General features: G+C 33.2%; 2 protein-coding genes across 2 annotated transcripts in view; both read left to right on the top strand.

Moving 5' to 3' along the window:
- LOC113518585 (PDF receptor-like) overlaps positions 1 to 18559 on the top strand; it is a 44529-nt gene extending 25970 nt beyond the window's left edge. The window contains exons 3-11 of the mRNA XM_026903568.3: positions 4550 to 4660; positions 5030 to 5187; positions 5640 to 5743; positions 6445 to 6610; positions 9231 to 9460; positions 12381 to 12450; positions 15778 to 15863; positions 16891 to 17074; positions 18554 to 18559. Coding sequence (XP_026759369.3) covers positions 4550 to 4660; positions 5030 to 5187; positions 5640 to 5743; positions 6445 to 6610; positions 9231 to 9460; positions 12381 to 12450; positions 15778 to 15863; positions 16891 to 17074; positions 18554 to 18559 — 1115 coding nt within the window. The remainder of the gene's footprint in view (positions 1 to 4549; positions 4661 to 5029; positions 5188 to 5639; positions 5744 to 6444; positions 6611 to 9230; positions 9461 to 12380; positions 12451 to 15777; positions 15864 to 16890; positions 17075 to 18553) is intronic.
- Positions 18560 to 19002: 443 nt separating this feature from the next.
- LOC128201046 (uncharacterized) lies at positions 19003 to 23171 on the top strand. Its single transcript, XM_052896568.1, has 4 exons — positions 19003 to 19109; positions 20428 to 20553; positions 21401 to 21505; positions 22765 to 23171. The coding sequence occupies exons 1-4, from the start codon at positions 19033 to 19035 to the stop codon at positions 22775 to 22777; spliced, it is 321 nt and encodes a 106-aa protein (XP_052752528.1). The 5' UTR covers positions 19003 to 19032; the 3' UTR covers positions 22778 to 23171.
- The last annotated feature ends 344 nt before the right edge of the window (positions 23172 to 23515 follow it).

The raw sequence follows: 23515 nt of genomic DNA, 5'->3' as shown, positions 1-23515 counted from the left end.
TTAATCGCTATTCTTCAACTGTTTCATATTTTAAATTATAAAAAATGATCAATTTTCATTTATTATTATAAAATAATATATTATGTTATAAATACAAATTTTAAGGTTAGAGTGTTCTTAAGGTATTAGTCCATTATAACTTTATGGGACCATTATTTGACCTTTTTGCCTTATTGGCTTGCTATAGTGCTTTTATGAATATTACTTTTCACTGTTTCAGGTTTATGATAGCTTTATAGATCATCTACATGTGACATCACTATTGAATAGTTATTACAGAGTTTAGCGCATTTTAATTTAAGATATAAATCTTACTAATTAATTAATAATCACGTTATTTCCTTATTATAGAAGGCTTATAAAGGGTTGATATTTTTTTTATAAACAAGACGGTAACACTATTTCTACTTTACTATCGTCTGTTTACCATTTTATATTACAATGAACTATTGTGATATTTAACCATTCAATGGATGCAAATGGAATGGATGAATGGAGGAACAAATGAATCGCCATTTAAAAACTTTAATTTACTTTTTACGGTTACTATTTCTATTTTATTCCTCCATTTCCTAAATCGAGTTCACTATATTAATTAATAGACAATGTTAATAAGCTAAATATATAATAATAACTATACTATATCAAACTTAAAAAGAAATATATAGTATATGTGATAATATCCAGTAATTGTGGTGATTCATACAAATTAATAAACTCTATTTCGTAAACATATACCTGAGACAATATATTTCCAGAATATGAAAAATAAAGACAAAAAGAAAAGAATAAAAGAACAAGGAACTTCATCAAATCATAGTCGTGTCATCTGTCACGGTCGATATTGTCACGGTTATAATAGCCGTCACAAGCGGCGAGGTGAGTGCCGACATCGATCAGCACACTACCGTCGCCGCAACTATAGCCGCAGAAGTAGCTGCAACCGTAGCCGCAATAGCAGCAACAGCAGCAGTCGCAGCAGCAGCAGCAGCAGCAGCAGCAGTAGCAGTAGCAGTAGCAGCAGCAGCAGCAGCAGCAGTCACAACAGCAGTCGCAGCAGCAACCGCAGCAGCAGCCGCGATAACAACAATAGTCATAGGGCAAATCAAGACCATAACTACACACAGAGAAAAAAACGTGGGCATCCAAAAGAATGCTCAACATCTACCCAAGATCAGGTACGTGATAATCGCACCGTATTTGAAGAGAGGATAAGCATATTGAATAGAGGTTCCAAAGTGCTAGAATCTGATCGTTATAAGAACAAGAAACCAAGAATGGATATTACAGATTTTTTGAGGAGTTTCTAAATGTGTTAAAGAATAGAGCAGGGGATCATAGATCGTACCTAGCTCTAAATTATCTAAGAAATTTAAATTTGTTTCGTTACCTAAGAAATAAACTATTGTATTAACATGCGACTAGATGGACGAATTTTCTGAGATTTACAGTTGTGAAACGGAATGAAGTGAGACGATCCACTATCCCCTGCCTAAGTTAACAGACCATGCTAGAATATGTTACCAGGGGTATTCTTTTGTTAAGCACTCGTGAGTTGAATGGAAAGCGATGCGATACTTAAGGGGCCATTTTCGGCCACTAAAAATTACGCAAAACTACTTACAGAGATGCATGACAGAAGAGTACGTCTGTGCGAGTTTATAAGATTGTATTATTTTTCCAATATTAAATCTTCAGTAAGCAAACAATGTATTGTGTAGTTAGTTCATGAAGTCAGCGATAAAAGTGCGCAATGGTGTATAAACAGCTAATTTTGAAAAGGTAGAAAATGTCCTTGAAGTTTTTAAGACACTAAAGTATCATTCTTGTGATAATACTTAATTGAAAAAGTTCAATGGATTGACTAGTTTCTTTAGAAAATTTGACAAGAGATTTGCGATAACTGCGAGGCTTTTGACAAATATCTTAAAAAAGATGTGCTTTGACAAAGAGAAGGGACCCAAAAGGAGACTTTTTAAAATATCAAAGCGCTCCTCATGAATCGACCAGTCATAACTTCGTATGATCATAATTGGAAAACACGGTTGCACACAAATACTACCAACCTGATGTTTCAGAAATATTACTAAAATGGGAAAACTTAAAGCCGTTTAGACCCGTAGCATATTATAGTCGTCAGACGACAAAGGATAAAATGAAGCTATAATCGTTTAAATTGGAGACACTAGAAGTCGTCAGTACACCAAATAAATTTCATAGGAATTAAATTGACTATTTTAATGGATTACAATACGCTGCGTTCTTTATTAAAAAAAAAAAAGACTTGGTACCACGAATATCTAGGTGATAGATCTAGTTTTATAAATTAAGGCTCTGACTATTCTTCCGACTATCTCGGCCTATTCTCCCGTAGTAAATCTAGAAACGTAAATATCATTTCATCACCTTAGCCATTATCTATCCACTGCTAAACATAGGCTTCCTCCAAAGACTGCCATAAGGAACATTCCTGAGTCACCTGCATCTACTCATTCTGAAAGCATTTGAGATCGTCTCTCCATCTTATGGGGAGCCGTCCTATATTGCGTTTGCCGATACGGGGTCGCCATTTAAGAAACTTTCTTCTCCGTCGGTGGTCGATTCAAGCTATTTCGGACCAGTCCATTGACACTTTAGCTTGCTTATCCTTGTGCAAAGCATATAGGTTAATAAATATTGATGCATTCGCCAAATATATGAATTTAACCCCTATGCGAAGTACAAAATCCAAAAAAGCGTATAAGATTTTCTTTAGTAAGGAGCTTTACAAGCAAACATTTAAAGCATTTTATCAACTCAATCGACGCGAAATACATTTTAAATAATGTAGTTATCCTACGAGCAAATGGTAAAGTCGAACGTCGAACTGTATGATCCTGGCCTTCCTAGGTTTCGATAACTTATGGTAAAGATAGTCGAAAATGGGACAAACTATCACTCGAGATTTAGTTGGCCATAAATTCTACAAATTCTATTGTGTCAAAAATCTTCATTAAAATTATTATTTTGCAAAAAAATAACTAGTCCAACAAATGGCATACTAAATGAATGATGATGTACGTAAAAACACAATAAGCAACAAGAAGAAATAAGATCCGAAGCAGGAAAACTAATAAAGTCAAGAAGCAAATAAGCTGAGGTTTGATAGAGGAAGGTAGTCTTGTCCGGGTAGGAAAAGCAATAGTTATAAGAACAGATCAATCTTTAGATTGATCTGTTCTTTCTGCCTTTTAAGGCTAGAATTTCCATAGGTACAATATAGGAATACAACGGTTTGTAAAATAAATGCAATAAAATTACCAGTGATTAGATTAACACGATACTATCAAACATGGGACATTCTATCAGCAATCATCATCATCTTATCCATTATCTACCACTGCTGAACATAAAAACATTCCTAATAGAATGCCATAAGGAACTGTCTTGAGCCACCTGCATCCACTGACTCCTGCAATGCATTTGAGTTCGTCACTTCGTCTAGTGAGGGATCGTCTTACACTGCATTTGCCCCTACAATATCCGTGAAGATTTAATCACTAAGGAATTAAAATAATAAATTACATCGAAACCTAAAAATATTATATTATATTCATAGTAATTATGCAGAAATAATAATTAAACAAAGGTTCGTTCAGACTCGTTCAGTAAAGGATGGCCGACTGTAAAAATGCTGTTGTAACTATAATCACAGTATTCTAGGGTATTATTAATTTCTATATCGATCCCTTGATCTATTGATCGATCTATCGATACTTGAGCACTTACTTGTCAATAAAGTGTCAAACTATTTAATCTGATAGTTGACAGGTGTTTTTTTTTTTAATGATGATAATGGAATAATTATCCCGTCTGCGCTATCGGTATACGTTAGCGGGGTTCCAGTCAGAGGTGAGGATGAAACAGGTCAGTTGGCCCATAATGACGAATTCGTAAAAAAATAACCAAGATGGTTTCTAGCAAACTGTGTGGAGGTCGACCTGATGAGGGCAACTTGTATCACTGTACTAAATGTTTTGTCATGTAATACAAAAAGAGCGACAAAAAATACAGCAAGTTTTCAATCTGGTTCTATTTTTAGCTTTCCTTATATACGTCTGTGCAATTTTAAACTATTACCCGAAAGTACAGAATAAGTACCCCAATTTCTCCAAGCCTATTTCAATACTTTCAGAGCTGCGCTGTGCGTTAAATCATTTTGAAGATACGAGATCACTTAATACTCGTACATTGTATCGCGGTCCGCCAACAAGAATATATACACAATTGGAATGGTTTGATCCTATGATATGTAATATTATTAATTGGTAAATTGTTTTTGGGAAATAAACTTATTACGGTGCAAGACATTACTTCGTTTCTGAGCTATTTCATTTATATTCTCATCATTGTGCCAAGGATTTATAAAACCCTTTCGCCCTTCTCCTCTCACGCCACATGTGACAACGCTACTCATACAGAAAACTTTTATGCAATTTCCAATATTTTTTTCTATAAAAAAATAATGCCACTTTAGTACTATTACTTATACTGTACTTATGTTTTGCAGAATATGCGTACTGTAACGCGACGTTCGACGGATACCTCTGCTGGCCGCCCACGCCGGCGGGCACGACGGCGAGCCAGAACTGTCCAGATGCCCGACTTAGTGATACTAACAGTGAGTTTGAACGACATGGAACACTAGTTCTTATTTGTCTATATATTTTTCATCTCCACGCCAAATCCTTTGTGGGGTAGGCAAAGAAAACCAAGTGTCAATGATCCCTATACTCACATACATCTCTTGCTTCCTGCACTTTCATAAATCGTCTTATACATTCCGGAGGACTCTTAGAATTTAACAATCCTCTCAGGATTTGTTGGAAAAGAACTCTAATAGAGTTAAGCACGCCTGTTGTACGAACTATATAATAACAATAGTAACAATAAAATATAAATAAATAAATCAACATTTATAATGATATAAACAATTTGCACTATGTGTACTTATTAAAAGCAACTCCTCTCACAAATTTTATACATGCAGACTTTGCCAATCGAAGATGTGGAGATGACGGGCTTTGGATTGGTCGTCGAGGTAACAAGAGCAACGAAGTAGGCTGGACCAACTATATGCCCTGCTTCCCCCCTGAAGTCCAAGAACTGTTGATGAAGGTATACGAGGATGATGAACGAGATGCCCATGTAAGTTATTTTTTAGCTAAATCAATCATCATCTATAAACTAGAACTACACTATTAGTATTTCAGTATGCATTGCAATGACAAGTATTTACTTATTATACTTTGTTATTTACAAGAACTAACGTGTTATGTACCCCTCCTTTCCCGTGGATGCCGTAAAAAGCAACTGAGAGAATTTAATGGTTGAGGAATATGCAGGAGTATCCCTCTTAAAAGATCACCAAAATCCCAATGGCGTTTGCTAATCCGCATGCCAAGCATGAAAACTACTGGCAAAACTTCTCAAGGGGTGGGCCTTCATTTATGGTGATAAATGTGTTATGTCTCATCAAATCATATCTGTGTTTTGAAAGCATAACGCTTGGCGACAGTAATACACATGAAGCAGATTACTTTCATACAAAGACTTTTAAATTTGGTACACATTTTTAATTTTCAAAATATTTGTTTCAGTTAAAATTTGAAATAGCTCAACGAACACGTTATATGGAAATAGTTGGTTTTAGTTTATCTCTCGTGGCTCTGATCATTTCTCTTTTCATCTTCTCTTATTACAGGTAAGATATAGATTTTTTTATGAAATAAAATAAAATAAGAATACGCTGGTAAGATATCAGTGACTGATATAGGCGAAGTTGAAGTCAAATTAATAAGTCGCAGAATTAACCACAGTTCTCTCTGGAAATCGATGATTTCCAGCTGCGTGGAGGTTCTCTTGACAGTATTTAAGATTACTTTCTTTTACTTTCGTTCTTGACGCTAGAAAAAACCTGAAACTGTGACAAGCTAAAATATACTATTAATCTCAATATTAAATCCCTTAAAGTACCCATAATCTCCATAACTATTATGAAGGTTTAAGAATTAATACATAAATACTACAATATAAGAATTAACACTTAAGAATTAATACATCCAGAACCGTAACAGCGCTGTTAAGAACATATAAAACGATTATCAAAATCCGTCCAGTGTTTACCAACGTATAGTTCAACGACCTCTGCAGTGGTAGGCATATTTTGTAAATGAGATCTCGAGTTCGATTCCTAATCGAGTTAATGTAAGAAATGAACTTCTCTGAATTGGCTCAGGTCTGGGTGTTTGGGTTACAGCCTCAGACGTTTGTTGCCTATTTCCTCAGAATTAACTATCTAGCTTGAGGCCAGGGCGCTTAGTGTGATTGTATAATACTTATTATATATAGTATTACTATTTTATTTATATAGATATCCTATTACAGTTATATAATATATTCTAGGTCTCTTCGCAATAGTCGCACTCGTATTCACAAAAGTCTGTTCATCGCGATGGTGGTACAGGTTCTAATTCGTTTGACCCTGTACATCGACCAAGCCCTCATCAGAAGCATGATCGGAGACCATTCCACCAACAACAACGACACTTTGAAGGGGATTGATAATATGGTGAGGATTTCTATACGTAAAACATTGTAAAAACTAAAAGGAGTAAAAGAACGAAGTTTCTATCTAGTCCATCATCATCCTTTTTGTGCCCTTATTCCAAATATTAGGGGTCGTAGTATGTTTTTTTATTTATATTCCACTAGGTATCGACTTTTGGTTTCCTAACCGATCGCAAACTTGACGTCAATCCTACTTACGAATGAAGTTTTTAGTTTGTCCTCTTTCTGAAAATTGCTGTACACCTACTTGAATGTAACCAAGATATTGCAAAATGGTGATAGATTGTCACCATTATCATTAACGTACTTTTTTTTTTGATGGGATAAAATGGTATGGTAACCTCGCCTGCGCTAACGGAGCACCAGTGAAGGGTGATAGATGACAATGAAAACAGGCCAGTTAGCCCATCATGATGAATTCATCAGGAATTAACCATGATAGTTTCTAGGGAGAACCACGAGGAGATCGACCTGGTTGGATATATTGCTAGCAATGAAAATCATTAACGTACTGTGCATGGGTTTCTTTCCATGAGAAAAAGATTATAAGCCAAATATAATGGTGCTTAGCGGAGAGAGTGAAAACGTTTTATGTTAGAGTATTCCATCTTTCGTCAGTTCATATTCCATCAATACTAGTTACTTATTATTTGATAAAATCAAACATTTTAGTGAACTTTTTATACCTATAAACCTATATATATCTAATAAGCCACCAACTACTAGAGAAAGTCCGAAGAAATCTTGATATCAACAAAAAGTTACTCCTACTTATTGACTGCACAAGACTTTGTAAAGTTGAAAGTTCGTAAATTTTCCCAGTAACTTGGTATATAAGTGTTCTTCAACAGGCTGAAGTAGCGTTTCCCGAGATCAATGCCAAATGCTTTTGTGTTTATATTGCGGTATATTTTAAAATAGTAGGTATACCACTACTTTATCATATTGGATTTTATTTAAAGTACAACATTTGTTGAGATTATTTTTTCTTATAATACTTATAATGGAAAACAATCTGACGGCTCATCTGATAGAAAGTGGTAATCGTCGCCTATAGACGTGAACATCACCGTGTAAAATCATAGAATAAAATGTCCTGTTCATGGTAAAACCCTTATGCGTTACCATACCTGTCAACTATCGTATTATGCTTTCGTACCCTATAATTTTTCTGCCAGGTATATCTTTAACCTTTTCCCCGTGTTCCCAGCATAGGATAGGCCAGCCCTTCCTTTCCCATGAGTGTCGTAAGTGGCGACTAAAGGAACTTAATGGTCGAGATGTGGCCAGCAGCATTCCTCTTGAAACATCACCAAAGCCTAACTGCAGTTGCCAACCTGCCTGCCAAGCGTAGCAAATACTAGCAAAACTCCCTAAGGGGGAGTTCCATATTCAATAGTGGACAGTAATGCTGATATCATCATATCTTCAAATTGAAACATAGCAACGTAAGCAAAAGTGCTTCACAACAGAAACACAGATGGCATAGAGCTATCCAAGCAGTTGACTTCTATATAAGTCTTCTAAATATTTTCTAATATAAATATCTCCAGAAATAATGTTTTTATAACTGCATTTTTATTATCAGAAATCATTGGTGTAAAATGCCGGCGAAATTTTGGTCAAATAGATGTTTACCTTCTCAATAATTAAGGTGACCAACTATACTCATTTACTGAGTTTTGTACTCATTTTTCGCAAATCGTACTCTTTTCAAATCCTGTACTCTGAAAGTACTCATTTGTATTTCCAAAACATTTTTTTAGATTATTTTATTTCAATTTTATTAATTAAATATTTAAAATTATTTTGACAGTGATTTGAATTTCATTAGGATTTCAGTAGAAAATTTAAAATGAAAATTTAAAAGTTTAAATAGAAATTTCCTTATGCTGTCCAGGCACTAATGCACCTGCTGAAAGGGTATTGCCACTAGGGAATGATTATTGGTGCAGTGAGAAGTCTCAACTTTCTGTAAAAACATTATCTGCCGTTTTAACAGTCAAATTTAATATGCAAAATGAAAGTTGTTGGGATGTGGCTACATTATTTGACGAACATCCTTCTTTATCAAAACAAAAATAACTCCGAAGAAAAATATGTTTTTAAAAGAAAATAAAGTTTTTATCGTTTTTTCTTCTTTTTTTTTCACCTATGAAATACTTGCAAAGTGTAGTCTTTTTGAACAAAAAAAAAAAATTTTATACAACTTAGAATGGCAAACAAGCTGACGATCCATCTGATGGAAAGTGATAACCGTCACCTATAGACATGAGCAGTACCATGGACATAACAGAGTATACTGTTTCACGTTATTCTTTATTTGTCGTGTTATTCCTCTGTACCCAGTAAATTCACGCCATATCCTACCCTTCAAACCGAAACACAACCATGCAAACACAACTGCTTCACAGTTGAAACACGAATGGGACAGAGGTACCCAAGCAATCGACTTTTATACAAAGTCTCCCTCTGGTTATAGTCGGTCATCTTACGATAATAAATGAGATTTCTCACCATATCGGAACTAATCGGTACTTACTAGTTGAATGCTATCACTGGTCACTCACCTTAAAATTTGCAACCGCTACAACAAGTGTAATCACCTGTCTCTCTTCCAGCCGTACCTCTGCGAATCATCGTACGTGTTACTTGAATACGCCGTGACCGTCATGTTCATGTGGATGTTTATTGAGGGATTGTACCTCCATAACGTGGTGACCGCTAACGTTCTTAGGGAAAGAACCTCTCATTTGGTGTACTGTGTTACCGGATGGGGATTACCAATGGTTGTGACCGGTATCTGGTCAATAATGACCGCCTTACATTACAGTCGTGAAAGTGTGAGACAGTAAGTTATTTTATTCTATTGACAATTTTTTTTTTATTTATACAACTTAGAATGGCATACAAGCTGACGGCCCACCTGATGGAAAGTGGTAACCGTCGCCTATAGATATGAGCAGTACCATGGACATAACAGAGTATACTGTTTCGCCCATGATACTTGCATATGTGTTGCCATTCACGAGGACTCAGGTGTTATTCCTCTGTACCCTGTAAATTCATTACCATGCCCACCCTTCAAACCGAAACACAGCCATGCAAACACAACTGCTTCACGGTAGAAACACGAATGAGACAGTAGTATTCAAGCAAACGACTTTTGTACAAAGTCTCCCTCTGGTAATTTTAGTTTTATGCATGCTACTTCGTACACGTAAATTTTAGATATAGGGAAACTAAAATATACCACTTCTAGATAACGTATCAAAATAAAATATACTCCAGTTATTTAAGTTAGATTTTCAGGAAAACTGTGAAAACTGCATGCATTTTGATGCAGTAATTTCTTAATGATACCGGTACAAACAGACAAAATTTCTAAAAAATATTGTTTTGACTTTTATTATTCTTATTAGGAGCCTACTTATCTTCCATGTATGGGCTTCGTATAGTTATATATAGTTTTATTTTATTAATAAAATAAGATGTCATGACAAAGTATTGGCACAATTTGTAGATAACTTGCTTTTTCTCACAGCTTCGCTCGCGTCAATCATAATATAATCTTATATGTTAAGTCAGGATAAAATCTACTCGTGTACCAAATTTAATTCAAATCCACCCAGCCATTTTTGTATGATTAATACATAAAAATCCGTACAACTCTTCAAACATTCACATGTGTTTACACTTGATTGCATGGTAACACCATATGTAATTTGTATACTTTATTTTATATGCCATTAATATGTAATGGCAAACGAATGTACAAAGGAGATCTTAATTCTGCATGAGTTTACTTCTGGATTAGTAGGATGAAATAAAATTTTCTTAAAAAGTCACATAGCTACTTAATTTGATTAAAAAAATGTTCAGAAATTCATGTTACTAAAATAATATACTAATTATTAAGGTGCTAATCTGTGTAAAGTGTTGCATAATGAGCGATATTATGTAATTCGATACTTCAAGATTTGTTCGCCTCTAAAGTTATTTAACTTATATATAAACTAACAAAGTATAGGTATTAATAGAAAACCTTATAAGTAAGTAATAAAAAGTACTTTTGTATGAATAAATTAACAAAAATGTGATTATAATATATTGCTGTATTTGCCAATAAACTTTGTTATAAATTAAATAAAAAATAATAATAAAATAACAATAAATTATTAGATATTCAATTTGGTGAAGTGATGTAATGTAAAGTGGATTATTAAAGTAAATAAACTAAATTAAACTGGGTGCAACGTGTGTCCATTGCGGTCAGTTCTAAAGCGGCATTTCTCTAAACTTTAACTTAATTATAACTTGACTTTAACTCGATAATTTGGCGAAATTACCGTTTTATGGACAATCATAAATTCAATTTATAATATAATTTTTACTTGAATCAATTTAAAATTCTGTTCATATTTGTTCTTAAAATAAAGACTTTGCTGTCATGTCGAATTGAAATTTTTATATTAAGGATGGATTTTATGCAATGTCACTTCAGGATTAACCCACATTTTAAATGCAAATACATTAAATTTAAAAGTAAACACTCAAATCTCGTTTAAACGACTGAATGGGTTTGAATTAAATTTTATACTTAAATGGATCACATTCTCCGCATAATTTGGGTTAATATTGGGTAATGTTTGAGTGAACACATAGGATATTTTTATCTCAATTATGCGGGTTACGCTTCTGAAGCTTACCGTGAATCTATTTGCTAATTGGTGAATATATAATCTTTAAATCTAAATATTCAAACAGCTCGAAAAATCAACACCCAATGGGGAAAATAATGATAAAATGTATATTATGGATTATTTTTGCATTTAAAATGGGAGTTGGATTAACTACCATGGTTTCCAGAGGGGTTCACGTGTAAGACGATATTTTTTGTAATCGAAATTCTAGTCTCCGTTAATAATTTCTTCCCCTCCCTAATTGTTTTATAAGGTAAAAAAAAACTGTTATGTAATCTTAGTACGTACTGTTATAAATCCGTATGTTTGTGAAGGTATATGGACGGAAGTATTTACTCTTTCAAAGAAAAGCTACTGAATGAATTTAAATGAACTTTGTACACGGATAGATTATATCCTTAGGTTATATCCTTAGATTATATAGAGATATAGATAATAGAGTTTACGGGTCTACTATTTCAGAAGAATTAGATTTTTGCGTGATAAATAGTTGTGAGTGATTATAGTTTCCATATTTATTTTGTCTTCTAATTTCTGCATCTTTTTAATACGTGAACACTCATTTTATTTTAAATAATATGTCAAGATACATTTTATGCATAAGTAAATATAATACTGATAAAAGAAATCGAGTCAGCTAATGTGTCAAAACGTTTTTGAGGCTCAAAACTCTATCTATATAATCTAAGGTAATATATCTATATATGTAGGTATATTTTATATATATGTGTATGTGTGTGTAAGTATATGCATAGATGTAGGTATATATTTATGTATATGTATATGTGTATTTGTACGATTAAATATAATGTAATTAATTTAATTTTGTCTGTTTAAAAATTGTCACAATATTGTACACTGCTGTATCCGCTGACGTTGATGCTCTTTTCCACTTTGGGTTTGCTGGAAGAAAACTCTATTAGAGTTAAGCTCGCCTTTGTACTTTTGATTATCTCTGTCATATTTTTATAACTAGTGTACAATAAAGAATTAAAAATAAAAAATAAATACTTTATTAGACGAAGCCACAGTACATAGGTAGTATTTAATTATATTTAAATCTTACAGATGCTGGTACGGCTACAACTTCTTATCTTTATACTGGATTGTCCAAGGTCCGAGGCTCGGCGTCGTCTTGGTAAATATATTTTTTTTTAATCGACTTCAAAAAGAAGGAGATTTTCAATTAGGTTGAATTTTTTTTAGTTTATATTTATCGTACAAATATAAATATGCAGGTCCAGTAGTTTAGTTTTTAAATCAAAATAATTATTTTTGTCACAATTGAATTCGGTTTTTCTTTTTTTTTTGGGAACACAATTTTATTATGATGACAGAGGGGGGAACGAGCATGCATCTCAGCTGATGGTAAGTGATTACCACCACCCAGAAGCATCCGTAATACTATTGCAGGTGTGCTGCCGGTGTAAAAATATAAATATACTTTACTCTTTTATAAACGTAATAAGTGTGCTAGCGATGCGCGAATGCGAATGATTTTGTTATTCGATTTATTTGTAATTACTAATTTTATTATTCGACTACTAAATTAGTAATATACTAATTTACGTTTATTTAATTAATAACTAATTATAAGAAAGTCCTTTTTCTGAATCTAATTACTACTAAGTTCATTTCATAGTCTTTATCTCCATTACTTTTATAATACAGTTTGTTATACTTTCGCAATTTCCTATAAAAACTATACTTCCTTTTATCGAAAATCGGTAATGTTTACTAAATATAAATTGGCAACACTCTTATTCAATAAAAAATTAAAATATTCTAACAATCAGGTCAACTCGTGCATTAACAACTACTAATTAATGATATTAGTAGTCGAATGATATTAGTAATCAGACGATATTAGTAGTCGAATGAATAAAATTAGTAATCGAATGATTTGAAAATCACTTGAATAATTCGAATGATTTGCTCAGCGAATAATTTGTAGTCTAATTAGTAAAGTCGGATTATTAAAAAAATTTGTACGCGTACAAATCCTTAATTAGAATAGTATTGAATTAAAATAGTCTTAATTCAGGTAGACGTGTTTACGATTTCATTAAATCGTAATTTTTTTAAGATTCTACTATTTTTTTAAGATACTACAAACCTAGGGTTTGTAATGTTGTTATCTACTGTGAAGCACTAAAATGAGCCAGCACTAACATGAAACCAGCAGTAAAATAAGCAATTACATTATTCAATTCTTTTATATACAAGATAATTTTATATGAGAACTGGGACTTTAATTAGTACTGATTTCTATTTATATCTATTGCTCAATGTGAAACAAACAAGCAGATATGAAGAGAGCAGTCCTCTCAAGCAGCACTAATTCACGACTATGCCAATTGAGTCAATTATGTTGGTCCTAAACTCATCATAATCCTACTTTCACTAATCGATTAAAAATGGCAAGAGTTCCAAGACTCTATTTTTTAAATGACTTCAAAAAGAAAAAAGTTCTCAATTGGACTGTATTTTTTTAATAACCTCATAACTTCATCGGTTAAGTCTAAACCGATTTGGAAAATTCTTTTTTATCTGATAGTATATAGTTAAAGATTGGTCTCATAGAAATTTTATCCAAATCGGTTTAGTAGTTTTAGTAGTTTTTAAATGAAAATAACTGGTTTGGTCCCAATTGAAGTCAGTTTTTTGGACTCAATCTTTAATTATTTTTTATAGGGCCGTTATGTAATATCGCCACAATTAAATACAAGACAAACAAGTCTTACTCTCAAAATTAATGTCGATTATTAATTTAAATGATTATATGTTAATCCTTTACAGATATTGAATAATTTTGGAGTTAAAACGTAAGATATAACCAACAATATATTTGTTACTTCCTTACTATAATATTATAAAGAAAAATGGAATTTGTTTGTTCATTTTTACAGTTACGGTTACATTATTATATTTTTAAAAATAATATATAACTATTTTCATTGATATAACGCAGCATTCTTTAACTAAAATAATTTTATAAATCGGCTAAGTAACTTACATAGACTCAAATCTTTTCCCCTCATTCATTTAGATTTAGATGTATGGCATAAACAAATTTGTTGCGTACACACTGCATGTAGGTATACAAGTGTACGTTGAAGGTTTCCATACATAGTCTGCAACTGACAGCGTACGTTTTTAGCATCGTATGTAGGTACATACCATCGGATGCACGTGTTGAAAGTGTTTTATAAAACAAAACTGTTCAGATGCCTCATTATAATGGCTTAAAACTTAACAATTTTACAAATTAAATGGTTTTTTTTTTTATTGGATGAAAATGGAATGGTCACCCCGCCTGTGCTAACGGGATACGCTGGCGGGGCACCAGCGAAGGGTGATCGATGAGAATGAAAACAGGCCAGTTAGCCCATCATGATGAATTCATCTGAAATTAATCATGATAGTTTCCAGGGGGAACCGCGAGGAGGTCGACCTGGTTAGGTATATTGCTAGCAATGGGATTCTCAGTCTCCATTACTAACAATCCCTTTCCCCCCAAATTAAATGGTTATACTGTAAGAGTGTCGTAAAAACTCGATGGAAAGAGAAATAATCATACGCTATTTTCGTCTAAATAAATAAAATATTGGTTTTATTCAATCTGTATTAGCTGAATCCAAACTCAGAAATTATTAGAGATCACTGTAAATTATTGATACCCATTAATTCCCCCTTTTTCATGAGTAGGCAAAGTAGATAAATTCTTATCTGAGAAATTAGTTCAGTAAAAACAATTAAGAATAAAAAAAAAACTTAAATGGAACCGACCTGCAAAGTCTGACTAGTCGCCATTGCTAGCAATATACCCTATCAGATCGACCTCCACGTGGTTCAAGAATTAACCACGAATGTTTCCAGGGGGAGGGCTCCCATTCCATTACTCTCCATTTAAATAAGATACCTGTCAAATTTTTAAAAGGGTATAATCTCTAATCATTTTTTTACTACTACTTTCTTACAAAATAATATTTAATTTTAGAAATGTCGCCAATAAAGAAGCAGGTATGAAGGTACGATTTACCTGTAAAGGCTTTTACATAGCATTAAGACCCTATTGTATATTTACAAATGATATTTTTTTTATGAAAAGGATCGTCAAGTATAAGATTAGGGAAACGATTTCTTAACGATATAATTTTTTAATTATTGAAATACTAATATCTTCTTTCATTGATTGAAACTGCCAATATTAAAGTGTGAATCTTAGAACAAAAAATGAAATCTATAGAGTGAAGTTAAAACGGAATAACTTTGAAAGCCACGTGCTAACTAAACAAAGACTTACTACGTAGAACTTAATTTTATGTACTGAATCCTTTTATTCTACGCTTGATACACGTCTAGTTTAATTGATGAGCATAATTTTGACACGATATCGAAGTTATAGATATTTTATCAATAAATCCGTAACCACATAGCTTTGAAAACTTTGTTTGTATTTCAGATCAATTTGTTTTTCCTACTGAACATAATGAAAGTTCTTATCGTCAAGTTGAAACGGAGTAACAATACGGAAGTAGAAAAACTCAGGTAAGTTAATTTTTTCTAGAAACATCTGCAACAGGAGTTGAGAAATGCCGACTGTCTATATATGATCACTATAGTACACAGAAGGAGCTATCATATATATTAATATACTAAGCTATGTATTATATTATCCCGTGTGGTCCTGGCAAAGAATTGGTCACCCCTTCTTTTCTCATGGATGTCGTAAGAGGCGATTAAGGAAAGGTAAAGGATGGGCAGCAACGTCTCTGAAAACATCTCCAAAGCCTAACAGCGCTTGTAAATCTGCCTGCCAAGTATGGCAACTACTGGCAAACCCTTCAAGGGAAATAAGCCTCCCCTAGGGAGGCTTTGCCAGTAACTCAGCATATGATGATGTGTTATGTTATAGCAAGTTGCACAGTGGACTGTTGTGTGATCCCGGCATAGAATTGGCCACCCCTTCCTTTCCCGTGAGAATCGTAAGAGACGACTAAAGGAACTTAATAGTTCAGGGATGAGCATTAGTTTCCATCTTTAAACACTTTAAACATCACCAACAACGAGAAAATAGAAATGTTTTTTTCCACGAACGCTCAGGTTGTGGAATGAGCTCCCTGCCGAGGTTTTCCCAAGAGACTACAGCATGGGGTTCTTCAAAAGGGGGGTAAAGAAGTTTCCTCAGGGTCGGCAACACGCGCGTAATACCTCTGGTATTGCAGGCGTTCATAGGCTACGGAAACCGCTTACCATCAGTTGGGCCGTACGCTTTTTTGCCACCTCAGTAGTATAAAAAAAATCACCAAAAGTTAACTGCGGTTGCTAACCTGCCTGCCAAGCGTGGTCCTACAAAACCTCCCTTTATAGAGGAAGCCTATGTTCAGCAGTGGACAGTTAATTACTGAAATGATTATTATGAAGATACCGCAGACATTTTTGCACTCAATAGCTCAATAATTTAATAGTAACATGATATTATGCAAATATCATGTTACCGCATTCCATCAAGTGGGCTATCAGCTTTGTCAATCTGGATATTATAAAAAAATATACATATTTTGTGTTACAATAGGAAAGCAGTCCGCGCAGCTCTGGTTCTGTTGCCCCTACTCGGTATCACAAACGCCACTAACATGATTGAAGCCCCACTATATGGCAGCGTCTGGAAGTTTGCACTGTGGAGCTACAGCACGCACTTCCTGAGGTCATTCCAGGGCTTCTTCATTGCTCTTATTTACTGCTTTCTGAATGGCGAGGTAAGTACAAAATATCCTTTTTTAAGGTATTGAAATCTTTTGTGTTTTTCTGCGCTAAATTACTATGTGCGAGTACGTAGACGGCACTTGCTTGATGTTCCGTCAAGAATAACAGAGTTGGCCAAGCGAATTCTCCTCTCTCTTGCGTTGACACTACTCAATAATATTTTATGCCAGTATCCACAATGAGACGTATTTGCTTCCAACTTGCTGGAGTTTTGTCGGAAGACCATTGAATGTTTGTGTTCATATAATTAAAAATATAAAATGTTATTTCTATTATAGCTATATAGTATTTATTCTAATTGTTATTTATAGGGGGGAAGGGATTGTTAGTAATGAGGAGTTTAGTCCCATTGCCAATGTACCCTATCAGGTCGACCTCCACGCGGTTCCCCCTGGAAACTATCGTGACCAATTTATCATTGAATTCGTCACAATGGGCTAACTGACCTGCCTTTTCATCCTCACTTATCACCGCTCACTGGTACCCCGCTAGTGTATACCGATAGCGCAGGCGGGGTAACCGTGCCATTTTACGCATAAAAAAAATATTTATATTTATATATTACTGTACTGATGCTTTCTTGTGTGAGCGCATTGGGAGACTGACTGCTCACCCAGTTGATCAAATAAATAAATAAATATATGTCAAACTTTTCATCAACTTGTTTAAGCTATTGAAGTGTCTTGTCCTTTTCTTGTACAGTATTTTCTCAATTTGAAAGACAGCTAACTCTAATAATTCAAATAGTTTTGTAGGCGTTATAGTTCTTATGAATATCACCAAATTTACCCAATTTGATAGAATGTGACAAAATACTGTAATAAGATTTGAAGGGAGTTTTAGTTTTTACGAATAAAGGGGTTTATTTATATGAGTGTAATTTCTTACAATTTTTAATAAAGGGCAGTGGTTTTCAGTTTTGAAGCCTTACTAATTGTGAGTGTTACTTTTTAACGTAAAATTACTGAACATATTTGAATGAAATTTAGTACACTGATAAGTTATATTATAACTGAAAACATGGAATACTTTATATAATTACTCACACGTGAGAAATGGCGGAATAAAGGTGATATTGTGAAAATGACAAACGTGAAAAAACTTTGTTTATTTGTTGTCCCTTGTTGCCATTATAGTTCAACAAATTATTATAAAATTTTGCATATAGATAGTATTTAAAATAGAGAAGGACATAAACAGGCTACTTTTTATTCCGATCCTTCTTCGTCCCGAACAAAGTCGCGGGTCAAAACTAGTATTATTCGGCTTTCCGACTATGACCTTGAATGCCTTTTGTCCGCCGCTCCCTATTATCCCAAATAAAGCAAGCCCTCGACTTCTCAGAGGATCATAACGAGTCTTCAACGCCTCCAGAATGCCCACTTATTTCTTCTGTTTACAATTACATTGTGTAATAAAATATGTATAAATATGTTTGTAAGAATTGTGTGAATTGTAAAATTTTACTCCAGAAATGATGCTATTATTTAACGAAAATCATACCTCTTTTAAATCGACTTAAAAAAGTAAGAGGTTCTTAAATTGGGTATATGTTTTTTAGTGTTTGTGAGATATCATAACTTTTTGGAAAATATTTATCTTAAAGTGCTTGCTAACAAATTAGTACCATAGAAATTTTATCAAAATCAGTTCAGTTGGTTAGTTTTTAGATCAAAATAACCAATTTTGTAACAATTGAAATCGGTTTTTTTTTGCAAGACTCAATCTAACTATAACTATAAGCTAAGTTAACTTATACTCAGGGTATATGTCGATTAATAAATATTGATTAAATTACTAATATATATATATATATATATATATATATATATATATATATATATATATATATATATATATATATCAGTGGAATATAGTTTGTGATATAAGATAAATTACATCTTAACAGGTCCGTCAAGTGCTGAAAAAAGATTACGACGACTATGTAGCGATGCGTGTAAACGAAAATCAAGACCGCAACTCGGTTCTACAATTTTGGTCGAATATGAAAAATAGATTTAGTAAGGAGTAAGTATGTTTCAATGCTCATAAAATGCTCATTTAAAACATAATTTAGATACTTAGAGATCTATTTTAATATAACATTTTCATTTTATTAAGAAAAAGTCTTGTTGAAATTATAACAAGTTTTTATATAAAATTGGCAAGAAATCGAAATATTTTTTATAAATATATATCAAACATCAGCAGACTGTCTTTTAGTGAGGCGAATTATTAATTTGCTTATAGTTCCTAGAAACATAAATGCAACGAATTTCTTAATAAACGCGTGACATAAAAGAAATTGGTTTCGAAGAATATTTTCCCCAACTTCAAATGGTAATCGATTTGATGTCTCATTTAAGGGAAATGGTATAACTGTTGCCTATAGACGTGTACAGTACCATAAATGTTACATAATAGATATACTGTGACAACTATAGTATCACTCATGTGTTACGATTCCGAGACCTATATACTATGACGCCGTACCCCGTAATTTTTGTCTCTTAGTTTCTATCTGTAACAGAGCTCTTTATTTTATTAATCGTTATAATTATTTTTTTTTGTGAAAATTGTTAGATTATTTCAATGTTATTGCTTTACGACAAGAAACAAAGAAGACAGAAATCATTTTATTCAAGTAGACTTAAATTAAACATTCATTTTTTTATGGTTTAACCACGGCGTGCAATTTCAGCTAAAAGATACAGCTCACTCAGCTTTTTTTTATACAACTTAGAATGGCAAAAAAGCTGAAGACCCACCTGATAGAAAGTGGTAACCGTCGCCTATAGACATGAACAGTACCATGGACATAACAGAGTATACTATTTCGCCCATGATACCCCCCATGCGTTGCCATTCCTGAGAACTCAGATGTTATCCTCTGTACCCAGTAAATTCACGCCATATCCCACCCTTCAAACCAAAACACAGCCATGCAAACACAACTGCTTCACGGTTGAAACACGAATGGGACAGAGGTACCCAAGCAATCGACTTTTGTACAAAGTCTCCCTCTGGTAAACTCTCCCTCCCGCTGTTACTTTTTTAAACTATGAATTATAAATTTATATGTATACAAACTACTAAGCGGAACCAAATATAAATATTAACATTTACAATTTGATATTATTATTATTAAATATAAATGACATTAAAACAATTCAATTCAACTGATATACAGTAGCTTGGAGTACAGATCAAAATTTACATATATATAAAGGTACAAAAGGCGGTCTTATCGCTAGGATAATCTATTCTATATATAGTTTCAGTATATTTAAACACTTTTAATATGTTTATTGTATAAACGATCAAGAATCAAATTTTGTAATTACAGGGACAAACAAAGTGATACAAAAAAGCCGATGTGCATGCAGTTGAGAAATGTACAAAGGAATGATGGATCATCGAGTACAAATAATGATAAATCTGTCACAGAATCAGGACCGGAAAACAGCCAAGAGTAAGTAGACACTATGTACAGCCTATAGGAAGAAACTTTATATCAATCGTAACATATAGGTATATTTACATATATACTTATTCCTAAATATAATACTTAATAAATAGAAAGCAATTTAGTTCAAGTAAGGGATCACTTGCATTAACTTGGTTTATTAACAATATTTTCGGTCCCCCGAATATAACCTATATTCGGAAATGAGTTTTAAATGGATTCACAAAATTTCTTCTAGTTCGCATCACGCAAAGTCATAAATAGAGGCCACATCAGCGGAATGTGAGTGTATCATGAGTGAAGTGTTACGTTGTCAACACTCACTACTCCATAAGGGATAGGGGAAGCAATTATTAGTAATGTGAATTAATGGTTCTATTGCTGGCAGTATAGGTTATAACTTTGGTTCAGGTTCAAATTCAGGTTAGCCTGTACACAGTCCTCCATTGGATAGCAATTCCAGCATAACATCCCAGCAGTGGACAGTTAAGGGTTGATATGAATGATGATTCATATTAGACGTTAACTTCCACTGCTCAACATAGACCTCCCCAAGGTAACCATTCCACTTGCATCCCATTAAAACACCATCAGAGATTACTGTTGTGAATTTTATTTATTTATTATTTATTGTTTATCACATGGTACTGGGTACAGAGGAATAACACCTGAGTCCTCAGGAATGGCAACGCATGGGGGGTATCATGGGCGAAACAGTATACTCTGTTATGTTCATGGTACTGCTCATGTCTATAGGCGACGGTTACCAGTTTCCATCAGGTGGGCCGTCAGCTTGTTTGCCATTCTAAGTTGTATAAAAAAAATGTACTGTATTAAAATTTATAAATTCCAGGAATAGAAAGGCCGACGTCCTGCCAACACCGGACAGCGATGATAATCATCACAACTGGAACGTGAATACCATTATCAGGATCAATATTGAGGATTATGATATGATGTCAGTGATGTAAAATTATTTATCATAAATCTCTAAATAATTATTTAATACACAGCCTGTTCAATAGATCCTAATGAAAATATAAATAAATGTATAATTAATTCCATTAGAACAATATATATATATATATATATATATATATATATATATATATATATATATATATATATATATATATATGTGAGTTTGTTTGTTACCTCTTAACGCCTTGACGGCTGCTTGCAAACTGCTACAGTATTATAAAAATAAGATTTTCCTATCATTGTTATAAGAAAAAACTTACAGTCATAGGAAGACCTACATGGACATCAATGGACTGTGTGAAAGATGATATGGTCCAGTAGTTTGCAGAAATAACTGCGAACAGAGAAGAATGGAAGTGAAAGACCTTAGATTATATTGATAGAGCATCGAGCCTAAAAAACGGGTTAACTTTTTATCAGCTAAATATCAAATTAGCTGACTCGTTTTTTTTTTATCAATATTCTATTATATGTATTTACGCATAAAATGTACCTTGATGTATTATCTAATAATTAAAATGAGAGTATAAATATGTAATAAAATATGTAAACATATTAAAAAGATGCAGAATTCATAAGACAAAATAAATATAAAAGTTATAAGGAAATCATTTAATTATAATTGTTTATGCCATTTTTCTCGCAGCATTCCTATGGAGACACTCTATCTATATAATCTAAGACTGTACAGAGCAGTTCACTAGTATTTTTACCGCGAAACAGCTGCGCTTGCATGTTTGCGTTTCGATTTGCTAGGCGGGATCATCATCATCATCATATCAGCCTTTAACTGTCCACTACTAAACATAAGCCTCCCCCTTGGGGATTTTGCCAGAAGTTGCAATACTTGGCAGACGGATTGGCAACCGCAGTTAGGCTTTGAAGATGTTTTAAGAGGGACGCTGCTGCCCATCCCTTGCCCTCCCTTAATCGTATCTTACGTTACCTGCGGGAAAGGAAGGTGTGGCCTAATCTATGCCGGGACCATACAGTCATAGAATAGATAGGCGGGATATTGCAGTGAAATTACAGGGTATACATAATATCTTAGTTCTTAGGAATGACGATACTTGGGATATTATGCGGATCATAATGTATGATCACTTTACTCATTATGTCTATAGTTGACGACGGTTATCATTTTCCATCAGAAGAGCCGTCTGTCTGTCAGCCATTTTAAATTACAAAAAAATATTAATATATTCAGGTCCTATAAACACGATTTTTCTTTTTCAGGGTACACGAATGACCAGTTTGCATACATATATGTATATCTACCAGTCATGTGTAATGGAAACTATGGTAGGCATAAACAATCGAACGCTTCAAATGATTCAACACACCTTCACTAACCCAATAAAAATGCTTTAATATTAAGTAATTAACATTATTCGTATCTATAATTTGCAATAGATACTTATGCAGTACAAGCTTTGACCCGCGACTTTGTTCATGTGATTGGTATATATTTATTAACGAAAGATAGTTTCTCATGCCAATTTCATTCCAAATAGTATGCATATACCAATCTTTATAACAATGGGGTGAGTGATTAATTCTCTACTTTTAAAATTAAGAATGGGTAAGGAAAGATAAGTAAGCATAGATAAGGTTAAAGAAAGATAAGTAAGGATAATGAAGGATAAGTAAGGATAGGAAAGGATAAACAAGGATTAAGCCCGATTTAATGTCCGAGCCAAAATTGTTCATTTTAAAGTCTGACTTTAAAATTACTCTTTTAAAATAAATTTGTAATCAAAATTAAAAGAAACTAATATTAAATTTTCGATTATATTTAAATTATATAATTTGAAATAAAAAAAAAATGTCGAATGAAAACATATCGTTACCATCCGTATCCATAAACCCATTGAAAATTTTATTTACTTAATGGAATATATTTTTATTTTACAACATTAATAATTAATTTATTTTATTTTTTGATCCGATCAAAATTTATTACCGTAAAACTATGATTTTAATATAT

Source organism: Galleria mellonella, unplaced genomic scaffold (genome assembly GCF_026898425.1).
Source record: "Galleria mellonella isolate WM207_F2 unplaced genomic scaffold, CSIRO_AGI_GalMel_v1 utg33, whole genome shotgun sequence".
NCBI classification, from domain to species: Eukaryota; Metazoa; Arthropoda; class Insecta; order Lepidoptera; family Pyralidae; genus Galleria; species Galleria mellonella.
The sequence above is the reverse complement of the archived record's forward strand: the minus strand, read 5'-3'. Positions and strand labels throughout refer to the sequence as shown.

Coding starts and splice junctions, on each gene's coding strand:
- LOC128201046 (XM_052896568.1), top strand. CDS start 19,033: ATGCGTGTAAACGAAAATCAAGACCGCAACTCGGTTCTACAATTTTGG. Junction 19,110..20,427: donor AAAAATAGATTTAGTAAGGA/GTAAGTATGTTT, acceptor TTGTAATTACAG/GGACAAACAAAGTGATACAA. Junction 20,554..21,400: donor GGACCGGAAAACAGCCAAGA/GTAAGTAGACAC, acceptor TATAAATTCCAG/GAATAGAAAGGCCGACGTCC.